The following is a 16,135-nucleotide window of genomic DNA, read 5'->3' on the forward strand; positions in this document are numbered from 1 at the left end:
CATATGAACCAATGCAAATTTGTATATAGTTCCACTAAACATCCAAAAAATAAACAAAATTCAAAATTTTCATTATTTGTCGTTCCCTTCAACAAGTAAATTAATGCAAGGATTTCATATAAATGGGAATATGATGTACTCTGCATAGAAGAGATTCCAAATAAAACGATATAACCTGGAGTTTGCTTCCTGCAAAGCGTATACATTAAAACAAGTGAAAAACCATATTCAACTGAAGAGTTTGATTAAGCTGCTCGGTTCTATCTAAATTAAACAATATAACTTGGGACTTAAATAACCAACATTATCAGAAGATGCCATTCACCAAAAAGTTTGCCGCATCCATCTCAATCTAAAAAAACTAAGTTGTTGACTTGATGACATAATAAGGAAATTAAAAAAACATAAAAATGTGGTGTGTGGCAAAGAGCTCTGAGGGGAGATAGAGCCAGCAATCACGGTGCATCGTCAAAGAGAGAATAATCCGTACTTTCTTGGTCGAGGAGGAAAAGATTGTCAAGAAAGTGTTGAAGGTTCAAAAATCCAAGGAGAAGGAAGCTCCAACAAGCTAATGAGTTTGAGAACAAGCTTGAATTTTTTAGTGGATCTCTATTTGTGTTTCTTTTACAATGTTAGGCTGTATTCGATGACACTAACCCCAATTACTAATCTATTTTACTCTATTATTTTTCTTTATAATTTTGGAAATACTGTGTGTGCTTTTTCTTGTAATTAGTAGGGAAAAAAGAGTTATATTATTTGTGTTGTAGACACATCGTAGGTCTGTTATGTGTAAATCTAAACGTTGAGGGTGTGAAGTAGTCAAAAGTCTCACATTGAAAAATCTTAAGAGTAATGATTGGGTTATAAGGTTGAACAATAGGCCTCCTAAATGGTTAGTCATTTTAGAAAGGAACTAGACTCACTCCAAAATTGGTATTAAAACAAGTTGTGTAGGCCAAGGCCCAGTGTGTATTTTTCAGGTTATTTGTGTTGTATAAGCTCCATGAGGTGAACCAAATCGTTTGTATATTGTGTATACGCCACAGGCTTATTATGTAAAGACCCATTATGTGTAAGGCTAGACAGGAGGAGTGTTAAGTGGGAAAAAGTTTCACATTGAGAAAACTTAATAGTGACTGGATTACAAGGTTGATCAATAAAGTTCCAAAATAACTAGTCATTTTAGGATAGAACCGGGGTCAACCCAACAAAATGATTTGCAGGAGGGGGTGGAAGCCCCTCTCTCTCTCTTCTTTATGCACTTTGAGGAAGGGGACCCTAGCCTCCTTGCAATGTACAACACTTTTACACTTCGATGACAGGCCCTCCCCCCTTGATGCACAGAAGAGGACAGCCCCTTCTCTTGCAATCATATAGAGGAGGGAGAATGCTACTCCTCTCCTCTACTCACTTTATTTGCATTAATAGGGTTGGTGTTGCAATCCCCACAATCAACAGCAGGAAAGTGACAGGGAAGGGCGAGGTGCCCTCCCCCATAGTTGTAGAGAAGAAGGCAGTGGCAGTCACCTCCCATTTTCTTTGCACCAACAAGGGAGGTACTCCCATGTTCCCCTTCCCAGAAGGTCACCAGGTTTTCCCTAATTACAGGTTTTTAAGATTTCATACTGGAGAGGGCTTCAGGTCACCAATTCAACTGGTCAATCAGTTCAGGGTCTCTTAGCACTGAATTAGAACTGTCATCAAAGAATCATATGAGAAATCTTTAAATTCGACCTTGTATGTACCATCACTTTTTTGTCAAGTTTAACATTTAGTTGGGATTATCTAAGTTATGCTGTTTAAACCGTTAGGAGTAGAAATCACAGCAATAGCCTTTGAAACAAGACACTAGTTGAATTAATTTGCATCGGCTACTAATAAACAGTAGCCCTATGTCAGTGGGAATAAACTTTTACCTTGGTGTAGTTTGCTTCGTGCAAAACCCATACCTGCATGAAAGAATCAATCAGTAACAAGTGTATGTGTGTGTGTGTGAGAGAGAGAGAGTACAACCCATAATAATGCAAATAATCTTTCTTAAACTAAAAAATGTCTACTCAATGCAATATCAAAACACAAAATAAAAAGGCCATGTAGTCACAGAAAAAAACCTGCCAAATCAGAGTCAATGCCAAGATAGCATGCGCAACTACCATTAGATCGCACCTAAACACCTGAAAATATGAAAAAACAATAGCCCGTAAGGATAAGAAATTAAATGGATCAACGTTTTGAAATAAAAAAAAACTTAGATAGAAGAGGAAGAATCAAATTTTCATCTAGTTGTGTATAGACTAATTGAGGGTGTGTTAACCAAAGGAAATCATTGGAAAAAGTGCACTTAGAAATTTTCTGTTTGACCAAACTTCTCGCTGTGTTGGTTTTAGGAAGATGGAAATTCACACCTCAATTCCTCTTGTCTAGATAAAAAAATCAGTCTCCGATTGCTCCGGTAGGAGAAGTAGATAAAAATAAACTGAGAAGGCACAAATACAAGAAAACCAGTCAAAAGAATTTTTTCAATGGAAAAATTTGTCACTGTGCTGTCACAAAACAAAAAAAAAAAGTCACCGAAAAATTAATTCCCCACCATTTTTTTCCAATGACAAAAAAAATAGTCCCTAAGCATTAATGATATAAGCACCATAAATAGATTCCTTAGCTCAATCTTGAGAAAAGGTTTCTCCATTATTTCCTTGTAGAAGAACCTATATTTGAAAAAGTGATCTTCTCTTCACCAACTTTACATCCTTCATTGGTGCCTAAAATGCTTTTTCTTTTCAGTATTTTGGCTTTCATGACCCCCTATTTCGGCAATGGCCTATAGATTTTTTCTACTTCATGAAATCTCTTCTAGTAATTTAATGTTTCTCTTAAAAACAATTATCATTATTTAAAAACTTTCTTTGTGTTGTTGACCTAGCTCTATTCATTAAATTGTTGCACATGGTGAACAAAAATTCAAATTTTTATTTCAATTTCACAAAATTCTTATACTGAATAAAGAAAACCTTGTGTGATGCCAATAGCAGAGCAAAAAAAAAAAAAAGATATTGTAATCAACATGAAGGCTGATAGCAAGTTCAATATCAAAGTTGTTAAGGAATAGTCCCACATGGATTAGTGTGTACAAAGATCTTGAATTTATTAGTTGGGAAAAAGGTTTCCTAAGTTGACTAGTCATTTTGGGATAGGGCTTTGGAACCAATTTAACAAAAGTGATAAGAGAGCTACCACCTTAGGCCTATAAATTGCAGCAAGGATCGCACCAAGATAATTGACCAAGAGAAGCCCACATCCTAAAAAGGATATGTTTCTAACACCAAGCTTTGTTGCAAATGTTGATATCTGGAACCTGACAAAAAGAATACATAATAAGAGAGAGAGAGAGAGAGAGAGAGAGAAAGACTGATTTGCCTAGTGCAACGAACATTTAAATAACAATATAGTAAGGAAAAGCCAATGAAAGTGACACAACACAGAAGTTTAGATTCAAGGGATACAAAATGGAATGCTTCCTCTAAAATGTGATTAACCTACACTTCGGCAAGAACTAAAAAAATTACAATCTGAATTCAAGTTTGATAGATAAAACTTGAAATACAGAATGAAGGGTTTATATGGCTATTAATAAAAAAAGCAAAAACAGAGAAGAAAATGATAAGTTTATCCTAGAGAGAACAAAAACCAGAACTTCATTCAATAGAAAAATCGTAATTTATGTGTTACATATTAAAGCCTTGTAGGCATACAAACTAATAAACCAGGAACTCCTACGCTGTCTGATATAATAGACACTCTGAATAGGACTTTTAAATCTAGTTCTACTTTCTAGAAAAGAAATTTAAAAACAGGAACAACTTCTAACCTATGAAATCATTAACTACGCTGTCTGATATAGGAGACAAACTCTGAACAGGACTTTTAAATCTAGTTCTCCTTTCTGGAAAATAAATTTAAAAACAGGAACAAGTTCTAATCTATGAAATCATTAACTTCAGACTCTCCATTTTAGAAATGAAGATCCACACCTAAAACAAGAAACTACTACTTAAAAAAATACTTTCTAACAGAAGTTTAACAAAAATATCAAATTGCTATTTGAGTCATGCTTCTTGTAACAAAACATCAAGCTACTTGTCCAATAAATCATCTAATTTCAGCAACCTTGAAATAAGAAATTGCAACTTACAGAGACTTTCTAATTTCAGACATTCTATTCTTAGAACTTGAGCCCAAAATAGGAAATTCAAGTATCTTTAAATTAACTCTCTTTCTTTCTTCTTCTTTCGTAAATATTGGTGATTTTGAAGAGATCTCTTGGGCTTAGATATTCTCCAGTTAGATCTTTCACATTATGATGTATTACATCATTCTCCCCTTCCTGAAAAGAACATGTTTTCGAATTCTCACTCTCATTTGTCTTTGATATGGAAAAAGATGTTTCACATTAAAGACATTGCTAATTTTCAAATCGGCAGGGAGCTCCACCTTGTAAGCAGTATTATCGTTCATCTTGGCAAGTATCTTGTAAGGTCCAAGCTTACTTGTTTCAGCTTGTGATATTCACTGCCAAAGTATTGTACCTTAGACAAATCCAAACTTCATCACCAACTTCAAAAATAAATTCCCATCTACACTTGTTATCTTGTTGTTTGTATTTTGCATAATTGGCTTCAATATTTGTATGGGCTTGTTCATGAATTGCCTTCCAATCAGAAATCATGTCTGTGACTGTCTTATTTGGACATCCAACAATAGGAATAGGAGAAAAGTTGCAACCACGGGCTACCAGAAATGGAGAAAAGTTATATTCCCATTCTTATTGCAATTAAACTCAAATTCTAACCTCAGTAAAGCTAAATCTCAATTCTTCAATTTTTTTACATGAGTGTACAACATATTGCCCTACATTCTGATCATAACTTCTATTTGATCATCTATTTGAGGATGAATAGTGTTAAACTTCAAATTAGTCCCTAATTGCTTCCACAAGTTATTTAAAAAACTGCTCATGAGTTTGGTATCTTTGCTAATATTGGACAACCTTTTTTAATAAATTCCAGCCACTTTGCTTGTATCATGAGAAGATTTTCAAGGAATGAACTTGGCCATTTTAGAGAATCTACCCACTAAAAAAAAAATACTACCCATCCTCCATTTGTGTGAGGCAACTCAACCATGAAATCCATAGAGACTTCAATGCGGGGGTAAGTAGAATGGCTACCACAAAAAATATTATCAAAATAAACTACCACAAATTTGCCTTTGAATGACCTCATTCATGTCCATCATGAAACTGTTAGTGGGCTTAGTGAGTCCAAAATATATCCACAAGCCATTCATAAAGACCCTCTCTTGTTGTGAGGTTTTCTATTCATCTGCTGACTGAATTTGCCACTTCTAAATCACTCTCAAACAATATTGCTCCCCCACGTAGCTGACCTAATGTATCTTCAAGTCTTGATATAAGAAATCTTTACTTGACTATGCTCTTGTTATTGGTTCTACAAAAAATTCATATTAATCCAAGTTTCGTCTATATTAGACACCATTAGGGCTAGGACTACACAAGGACTGGTACTTTTTCATACTAATCCCTTTTGCTCCAACTCTTCAACTTCTCTTCTCAGCTCTTCATGCTCCTTGGCGACATGTAATAATGTGGCCCCCTTTGGCAAAGTAGAATCAAGTACAAACTCAATCATGTGTTAGTAGATCTAAAGGAAACACCTCTTAGAATTCACTGGGAACTCCTTGGACATGTTCGGGAGTGGCTGAAATCTCCTTTAGTGTAGTGTGATGCTTAGTACATATGAGAGCAAAAACTAATTGGCCAGTTTCCAAATGTTGTTCAAAATCAACTAAAGAAAGACATGTCATAGATTTGGACATGTCACAAAACAGAAAGTTTTTTTATAAACAAGGAAACTATGAGTTCTTTTTTGAGAAACTACTAGGGCCTTCCAAGTACAAGGCGACACGCAACATGGGGATACATCCCACCAAATAGTGTCATAATACCTATCTCCAATTGTAAAAGTAACTAATCATCTTTGAGGACACTTGCACTTCATTAGCATTATTGAACCATGCTAGTTTGTAGCGTTGTGGGTTGACTTTGGTCTTCAAGTTCAATTAATAAACTACTTGTTGCGAGATAATATTCTCACAACTACTTGAATCAATAATAACTTTTGTTGTATGACCTGCAAAAGAACATGTAGTTGTGAAGATGTTATGCCTCAACTGATCTTCTTCTTGTTTAGGAGACATTCACCAAACTAGGATCATAGTCCCAAACATCAATTGTGTGAGCTTTGTTCACATTTTCATCATAATTTTCTTCTTCCTCCTTGTCATCAACAATAAACAATGGTATCCTTTTCAAACTCCCATTTTGATGCACTACCAATTGTTTTCCCTTTTGGCATTAAGATTTATTATGACCAAATCTCATGTGTTGGTCGCACGTAATGTTTTTGTTAAGTTGGGTCCAAGGCCCATCCCAAAATGACTAGCCAACTTAGGAAACCTCTTTACCAACTAATAAACTCAAGATCTTTGTACTCACTAATCTATGTGGGACTATTCCTTAACACTCCCCTTCACGTGTAGAGCCTCTTTTGTAGCTCCACAAGTGGATAATTTATGAGTAGGCAGTTTAGGTGTAGGCCTTCTTTTATGGCTTTACAAGTGGATAGTTTAGGTGTAGGCCCTCTTTTGTGGCTCTACAAGTAGATAGTTTTAGGTGCAGGCCCAAATATGAGTACCAATTCTGACACCATGCTAAGTTGGGTCCAAGGCCCATCCCAAAATGACTAACCAACTTAGGAAACCTCTTCACCAACTAATAAACTCAAGATCTTTGTACTCACTAATCTATGTGGGACTATTCCTTAACAGTTTTGCTTAAGTTGAATGGGTTTTAAGATAGAATTTTAGATGGCAGATCTATTGGATATTGAGGTATTATATGCTAGATTTTAGGGTTTGAATGAGTTAGTGGGCACATTAAAAGTTCAAGTACTATTTTGGTGGTTAAAGGCGTGGAAGCGTGTTGGTACTACTTCTTAATAAACTAGGCTTTTCGAATAGCACCAGAAATATTCATGATAGTTTGGACACGCATTTCTTTTGTACTTGTGAGGTTTTAGGCCACTAACATATCTTGCCACTAAATCTTCTTGACTTTCTCAACTTTAAGTCTAGTAATTAACTTATGAAATTTATTAAATTGGGTCCAAGGCCCTATCCCAAAATGACTAATCAACTTAGGAAACCTCTTTCCCAACTAATAAACTCAAGATCTTTGTACTCACTAATCCATGTGGGACTATTCCTTAACACTCCCCCTCACGTGTAGACCATCTTTTGTGGCTCTACAAGTGGATAATTTAGGAGTAGGCAGTTTAGGTGTAGCCCTCTTTTGTGGCTCTAAAAGTGGATAGTTTTTAGGTATAGGCCCTCTTTTGTGGCTCTACAAGTAGTTAGTTTTTAGGTGTAGGCTCACATATGAGTATCTGCCCTGATACCATATTAAATTGGGTCCAAGGCCCTATCCCAAAATGACTAGTCAACTTAGGAATCCTCTTTCCCAACTAATAAACTCAAGATCTTTATACTCACTAATCCATGTGGGACTATTCCTTAACAAAATTATTTACAAAATGATTACCTAAAGTGGGCTTGTTAAACTTCCCAGCCATGATTTGTTGATAAGTGAAAGGTAAAAACTCCTCATTCATAAGCTACTTCATATCTTTCCATGTTTGAACTTCTTGGAAAATTTCTTTTCGATGTATAGCGAGGCCTTGTCATCAAGCAGTGCTCGTCCCCTTAATCTACTCTCAATTATGGGAACCTTTATTTCAGACTGAAACTTTTTTATTTCGAACACATTGTCAATAACTTATGTCCAATCTAGATATTCAGTAACTTTTGTCCACCATTGAGCTTATGAATTTCTACTTTAAAACCAGAATTATTATCATGACTTTGCTCATAAAATAACTTACTTGGACATGAGCCCTTCAGTGGTGATAGGTGGCTTGGATGAAGTGGCTGAGGGGTTACTAAATCCACCAATTTGCCTCCAACTTGAGAACTTCTACATCTATAAAGGTTTGGAGATTTTTAAAAATCAAGTCAAATTTTCTAGCAATCCACACTCCTAACTCCTCTAGGGCTTTCTAGAACTCTCCATGGGTTATTCTACTTTGCATTGCCTCCATATTTTCAGTGTAGGAATAACTTGTATGCAAGATGCCTTGAATTTGACCCAAGATGGTGGTTTAGATTCAAGGGATAAAAAAAGTTAAATTCAGCTATAACATGGGTAAATAAGGAACAAACAGAACTTTATTCAATAGTAAAAGAGCGATTTCTATGTTACACATGAAAACTTTTTATAGGCATACAAATCAACAAAACAGGAAACTTTCGTGCTGTCTTATATTGGTAATTAACTCAACTAAGGACTTTCTATATCTAGTTCTACTTGGTAGAAAAGAAATTTAAAAACAGGAACAACTTCTAATCTACAGAGTTACAGAAATTTACATTTTCCTAGTTTAGAAATGAAGATACGCACTTAAAACAAGAAATCGATACTTAAAAGACAACCTGATTGAACATTTTAACCAAAATAACAAGTTATTTGAGTAATACCTCCCATAAAAAACAACAAGTTACTTGTCCATAAAAATTTTTAATTTCCACAACCTAGAAATAAGAAATTGCAATCTAGAGAGATTTTCTAACTTAGGACTTTCTATTCTTGGAACTTAAGCTTAAAATAAGAATTCCAGGCCTCCTTAAATTAAGTCTCCTTCTTTATTCTTCTTTTATAACCATGGGTAACTTTGGGGTGATCTCTTGTCCTTAGTATTATTCAGCCAAATTTTCCACATTATGATGTACTACATCAGAAAGTCAGAAAACTAAAAGAGTCTCAATTTCAATATCAAAGGTAGGATTTGTATACAAATAACATAGTTAAATATTTAAGAGTCATATATAAAAACTTTGCCTAACAGCCCATTTTGGTGATTAAACAGTGAACTTACTTGCGATCACCTTCTACATCTGGAAGATCTTTGGTTATAGCAATAACAAGAGCAAATAGAGTCACAAATGTTGTGATAAAAACATCTGGTGCACTGCACGAAGAAAAGGAGAATAGGGATCAACCAATGTTTTAACACAAGCTCAAATGCCATGTTTCTACATGCATTCATCAGGTGGTACTTATTTTTCTTATAACACCTTTGAAGGCTACTCATTTAGGTATTTGTTCATGTGCATAGATGGAGTACGAGAGATCATCGACTTAATGCAATGAAATAACAACTGGCATACACCTCCACTCAAAAGTAAGGCCCAGGACAGCTCTACTAGCATAACATAGACCAAAATTAAGTAGAAAGCCTCGTACCTGTCAACACCAATAAAATACAGAACTAAGAAAGGGAGCAAACACATAAGTCCAAGATATCAGACATCGCTAATGTTCAAAGAATATTTCGAATTTCAATGAGAGCACTCATACATTCTTAAAATGAGGTATAATGAACAATTATAAAATTATTCTTCCAATTTGCTGCTCAAACTACAAAATGCAACCAAAATTCCACAGCAGTATTTGGTGTCCTTTGTACAAGAAAAGAGAGAGAATGTGGTAACTTAACTGTCGCAATGATCAGAAATGCTACAATAGGAAATCTTTTCAACCTAAATGGAGGAACAGAATATATAGTGCCAAGGAAAAGACCCAAGGTATAAAGTGCAGAAAGGAATGAGCCAAAGTTCAATCCAGCAATTAAAAAACCAATAGCTGCAAGAGCTAACACCAAAGCCCAAGCTGAGGAAACTGAGAAGTCTGCAGCAGCTATGGGCAAATAGGGCTTGTTTATCCTGACAATACAAAATAATAAACTATTTAGACAGTACAATCATAAAAAAGATTTCTTAGTCAAATATTAAATAAGTAGAAAAGAGAAATTGCAAATCACCGAGTCTGGTCAAGTTTTGAAAAACACCAATCTGTACCTAAAATCTTAATTCTATTTTTTACACAGGAAAAATCAGCCCAGATTTTATTTCGTAGAAGTCTATTATACTCAATATCTCGATGGTTTCAGTAAGGAAGGGTAAAGAGTACAGCTAAGGTAACACACTTAATTGAGATAACACTTTGGTCTCTTAGAATACCAAGAGAATTCATAGAACCTGTTTAAGAACCTAAGAACAGAGCAAATGGCATTCATTGAGTGATCTCAGTTGATCAGTATTAAGCTGTTAATAAGATAGCTATATGGACATCTTATTTGAAAGTATTCATACATTCTAACTCAGCAATCAACAAACCAAGGAGAAAAAGCTTGTTGGATGCACTTGCAAACATTGATATCTAAGAATCTATGCATAATGTTAGAAGGCACCCACATGAAGGGGTGGCATGGCTGGTAAATAAAGGAGAATCTCACCCATGTGTAGGGTTGGCAAAGAGGTAAATAAGGATGACTTCCATAAAGATGGCATAAGGGTATAATTATGTAAGCTTATGTATGTCCACTTATGTCTTTTCTTTCTTAAAGCATGTAGCCCTAAGGGCATTTTAGTCATTGTAAACATCCTCTCACAACCATAAACAAGAGCCTCAAGGCATGGGGTAGAGCATTAAGCCTCTCCCTTTCTCACTCACGTCCCTAACCTATTATCTCCTTTTCCACGAGCTCTCTCTCTCACTCTCTCTCTTTCTCAACTAGTCGTCCCTTTCTTGTTGCTCTATCCTTCTTTCTTCTTCTTCCTCCTCTCTTTCTCTACCACCTTGATCGAGGCTTTCCACTATGAAGTACTAAATTACACACATAAAGGCTACACAAATTACAGAATAAAGTAATAAAGTGCAAGGAAAATTGTCTACAAAGGCTAGATGCCAAGTAAATGAAACTACCATGCATTTTTATGGGTTTTTCCTCTTTCCATACAAATCTCTTCAACACAATATAGGTAAGATATCCTTTCCTAAATGTCCGCAAGAAAATTAAAGCCAATCGAAATGCCCTTGGCCATGTGGGATAGGGTCAAAGATGGGGTGAAATGCCCTTGCATTGGCCCAGTAAGTCAAGGAGGCTCTGCCTCAAGAGGTGCTCAAGTCCAAGAGTCCACAAGCATGAGGAGATAGAAGACTAGCACATGAAGGAAAAGGAGGCTGAGTATGGGGCAAATCAGAAGTTGAGCAATCCCAATAGAAGTGGACAGCCAAGGTTCAATAGGAGAAGTCTAGCATTAGTCTCGCATATCTTAGAGAGAAGAAATAATTCAAGTAGAAGTCTATAAATTGTGGGCTCTAAGAGCCATTTGAACTCTGCCAAATTCAAACTTTCTACATAGGCCACTTGAGGCGACTGTGTTACAACACCAACTTAATGCATGAGATAGGTAGAAGAATAAGAGAATTATGCCCCATGAGTGGGCCTCAAGAGGAAGAGCTAAGAAAAGGCTCCAAGATGTGTTGATCATAGGTTGATTCCCATGTTGCTTTTGATGATAAAAAAACTTATTGATCTAACAACTTGAAAATCTAAGTATTTCAGATGCTTCACCTTCAAGAGTAAATGTATCTTAAGGTCTAAAGCTTCAAGCAAAACTCAAGACCTCAAACACCATTGAAGAACGTCTCTAGAAGAAGAACCCACAAGGAAGAAAATAATGAGAAGACTAGAGTTCAAGTATAATAGTCAAATGTCCAAACTCGGTCACTTAAGTAAGAAAGTATTCTAAACTCTCTTTCTTTAAGTATATATGTGAAATCAGAGTTTTAGGTCATAATTTGCACTTAGACATGTTTAGGATCATCATAAACATCATTTAGAACATGCTAGAGCACTTAGAGAAAAATATCCCCATGTTTTAAAAGTCAACACTATTGAACTTGCATTGAAATGATCAATCAATTACTGGTAATGATCGATCATCCAGAACTGTGTAGGCCAAAAATATAAATAATGATTGATCAACCATAGTCGATTGATCGATCATCCAAAACAAGGTCATTTCATGCTATAAAGCATGATCGATCATCCCACTTGGATTGATTGATCATTTATGTCAAGGCAAGCAAATTTCACTTAGAATAATTAATCATTCTACCTGATTGATGATCAGACAGAACCTTGCCAATAAGGGACATAAAGCATGATCGATCATAGGAAAATGCACTGATCGATCATACTAGCATTGCACAGCCAAAGGGAATTTTGATTGCTCGATCATCCACTGCTAATGATCAATCAACTCGACTTTTCTGGACCAATGGTAACATATTGATCGATCAATCCATCGATTCATAAGTCACTGTCTGATAGAAAAGTAGTTGTTATGATCGATCAATCAAAGTATTGACTTTTACAAATGGGCAAATAATGACTAGCTTGAGTTGGGGAAGCTCTAAATACCCCACCAAACCGTGTATAGAGAGGTGAATGAGAATTTATTAGAAAATACTCCAGCCATTATTCTCTATCTTGCAAAATTCCTCTGAAAGTGCTTTAGAGTAAAAGAGTGAGCTTTACACCTTTGAAAAATCTCATTTCTCTTTCATCAATCCTTACATGCATGTAATTCAAGCTCCTTGATTATTTCATATCATGCTACAAAGGAAGAGGAAATTTAAATCTCTTAAGAAGAAGCATCTCTCCAAGGGTGGGTGTATTTTTACCTTTCTTTTGTTTGATTTTGTGAAAGGTTCATCTAAAACCTATATAATCTAGATAGAAAAGCTTATCTAGAGCTAGAATCTAGCAGCAATCTCTTGGGGAGATTGGTTTTGTACAAATTGAGCTACACGTGGCCAAAAAGAGTCGGAATCTCTTTTGAAATTCCACCTATTAGAGATTTTTAAATAGTTGAGTTTTCTCAAGCAAGAGTTTTTAGGCGGCCTACCACTAGGGGAATATCGATAACAAAAATTCTCTTTGTCCCTATGGTGAGTGCATGTTACATTTTATCTTGACTTGCTTTTATGCTTGATTTTTTAGTTACACACACAACTTATTTTTAATTTGATAATCTCAATTCACTCCTCTCTTGAGAAGCCACCTGGGCCAACAAGATGTTATTTATGTCAAGTGAAAAGCTCCAAGGTGGAGCAGAAGTCCGTCAGGAAGAAGAGGGGTAAAATCATCAGGAAATGGACTAAAAAGGTAGTGTGAGCTATCGAAAGGCAAAAGAGTCAAGAAAGACTCTAGAAGAGGAATAGCCAACATCATAGGGTGCAGAAAAGTCCAAGAGAAATCTCTAGAAGGACACCAACTAAGGTAAGGGAAAAATTTTCATAAAAGAAGAGTCTAGAAGCGTCCAAATTCAATGTATGGCTTGGTGCACAAGCAAAGGGGCATCCAACTCTTAGTCTCACATTTAGGAGATACTAGAAGTAGCTCCAAAGTCTATACATTGTATGTTCAATGATCATTGTAATCATCCAATTTCAATATAAAAAAACCTTCTTATGAGCTTCGGCTAACCCAAGCAGGTTCAATCAACTGTTGGCCATTTGCTGACTATAAAAAGTTCTCTAGGCGACAAACCCTCGATTAGTCTCTATCAACATATTGTGTCTCGCCAGCTCTAAGCGTTCCACCAAGGAGAACGACCCTTGGAATAAGCACAAGTCCTTAGTACTACTCTCCACTCTAGTCTCCTGCTAAGCTATCCAACCAAGTCATTCCTCTACCAAAAGCAGTTATCTTTGGTTCTATCTTCCAATTGTACCATTATTATTAAGCCCTTTCCTTTCATTGGCCTAGTCACACATCCTTTATTCTATAACCCGAAGTCTAGTAGGTCTATTGCACATTCCAGCCCTTCCCCCACAACCACCCAAGCCATCCTACCCAAATTATAGTCTAATTAAGTTTTAGACTACACCTTCCCATCACCTCTTCTCTTCCCTTGCCCATCCCTAAACCCTAAACCTAGCCTCTCTAACCTTTTCCCATGTCCTCTATCCCATACCAATGCCTTCCCTCTTTATTCCCCCACCAGCTTACCTTAAGCCAAAAAATCCAACACAAACAGCCAGAGTTCTATTCAAGGTATCCTTTTCCCCACTTGAAACTAAAGGGTCCCCAACCTACTGTTCTAGCTTTTGAAGCTTTAGTAAGAAACCAGAATTGTAACAGACTAACCATCGATAAAAGGTCAAGAGGCAGCTAACCCCTAATTCAACGGTTACTACCCCCAACTTCTATGCTCTAGTAACATATTTATCTTTTACCATTTTGCCCGTCATCTTTCCCTAGATCTCTGGAGTGGCCTCCATCTCTCCATCTTACATGAGTTCCCTCCATCATCAACTATGAATCCCCTAGCTCAGCCCCCAAAGAGTTCGAACTAACTATGAAGACCCACAAGGTTGAGTAGAGTCGTTTTATTTCTACAAGTGTCTTCTTTTAGAAGTAGAAGAGTAGCACTTGTATGGCTCAAAAAGGAGTTCTTCCTCCAGTAAAGCCATGCGAAAATAGAAGAATTTAGAAGTAGTCTACAATCAATGCATTCGCTTGATGCACAAGTTAGTAGGTGTGGGAACTCTTAGTCCCGCATAGGATTTAGAGAAGAGATGCTTAGTAGATGAGAAATATAAATATGTAAGCTCTTGGAGCTTTTAAGCATTCGATTAAACACTACTTTTTAATCTAGTAGCCAAACCCAAGGCATCCAACCAATGATACAAAAGTCAATATGTAAAAGAAGAGGTTTGAAATGCTTCCAAACGCCTGAATTTTGATGATAACAAATACATTTATTATCACAAATCATTAATGAGAATTTTGTAGAAAAGAAGTTTTCAGAATTTTTTGAAAAATGGATTCGCATTTATGCTTGGATTTGAACGCATTTGAATACAAAAAAGAAAAAAAAGGATGTGCATCCCAGTTACAAAAAGTTTCAGAATTAAATAAGGGATTGAACCCTCCATTGGATTTGATCCCATTTTCAAGGTGGATTCAAACCCAAGGATTAAAAGAAGTTTGTAAAGAAAGAAGGGTTTGAACCTAGTTGATAGTATTCAAACCCAAAAGCTAGCAAAGAAAAGAAGAAGGATGCAAACCGACTGACAAAAACTTTTTGAATTAAAAGTGGATTTGAACCCTATATGAAAGATGCACACTGTAGGAGTCGAATCAATGGGAGAATTTGAACCCATGAAAGGAAAAACAAGGAGGATGCAAACCCCCAAGTTACAAAAACCTTTGAATTTAAAAATGGATTCGAACCCTGTAGGGAGCTGAAGGCTATGGAATCAAACCTAGGGGTGGATCCGACTATAGAATAAAACCGCTGGTAGGGATGGATTTGAATCCTTAGCACTAGATTTGAACCCTTGCTTCAGAAATTAAACTTTTTAGAATGTTAGAGGGAGTTTTAGAGGGCTATGGGTCTTCAAATTTTGTAAGTGACTTACCAACATGTTCAACAGAAAAAATAGGATTATTGATTATTTTTAAGTAGTTTTTGGTGCTCAATTTCACCTATTTTCAAAATGCAAAAAAAAACCATATCCACTCATAACAACTAGTTTTTCGACATTAGGAAATGTGCTATATATGTAAAACTCAACCCAAACTTTCAGGTATGCATTCCAACATGAATTTCTAGGCTCCCTAGTGCTCCCAAGTGATTTCTCAAAGTGCTAGTGCCATTAAGAGCAAGGAATAAGTGTTTTTGGGTGAGTTTGCCATTGAAAGCTAACAATTTACAAGCATTGATTTTAAGATTTGACTTGTATACTTGCTTTCTGAATTGTGGAAGGTAGTTTCTTTATGTTTAAATCATGTTGGTCTTGAATTTCATATCATTTGACAGTTTTTGAAAATACCAGCATTTCTATAAGCTTCCAAGTGCTTGCTTTTGAAAATTATATCATTAAGGCTGTTGAAATTGCTGGTAAATTCACCGTAGGTTTGGTGTAATCAATTTGCTATTCTTGATTGCCATATTTTTGATTTGGATACAAAATGTTTATATTTTTTTTTAAATGATGCTGATTTTTATTAAGATAAAAGCTCAAAAGAGAAAATTACAAAGGAGGGAATCCTTCCCATACAATGAGAGATTGCTGGGAAGT

General features: G+C 35.9%; 1 protein-coding gene across 1 annotated transcript in view; it reads right to left on the reverse strand.

The window, feature by feature from the left end:
• Positions 1-16,135, reverse strand: part of LOC137941341 (homogentisate solanesyltransferase, chloroplastic-like) — a 29,555-nt gene continuing 13,420 nt past the window's right edge. The window contains exons 4-10 of the mRNA XM_068786706.1: positions 9,693-9,918; positions 9,366-9,439; positions 9,072-9,164; positions 3,241-3,358; positions 2,115-2,177; positions 1,920-1,952; positions 1-189 (exon numbers count right to left, since the gene is read on the reverse strand). Coding sequence (XP_068642807.1) covers positions 115-189; positions 1,920-1,952; positions 2,115-2,177; positions 3,241-3,358; positions 9,072-9,164; positions 9,366-9,439; positions 9,693-9,918 — 682 coding nt within the window. The 3' untranslated portion in view covers positions 1-114. The remainder of the gene's footprint in view (positions 190-1,919; positions 1,953-2,114; positions 2,178-3,240; positions 3,359-9,071; positions 9,165-9,365; positions 9,440-9,692; positions 9,919-16,135) is intronic.

This window comes from Aristolochia californica, unplaced genomic scaffold (genome assembly GCF_029961685.1).
Source record: "Aristolochia californica isolate CCGP_79_NKW_82.1479 unplaced genomic scaffold, dmAriCali1.0.hap1 SCAF_9, whole genome shotgun sequence".
NCBI classification, from domain to species: domain Eukaryota; kingdom Viridiplantae; phylum Streptophyta; class Magnoliopsida; order Piperales; family Aristolochiaceae; genus Aristolochia; species Aristolochia californica.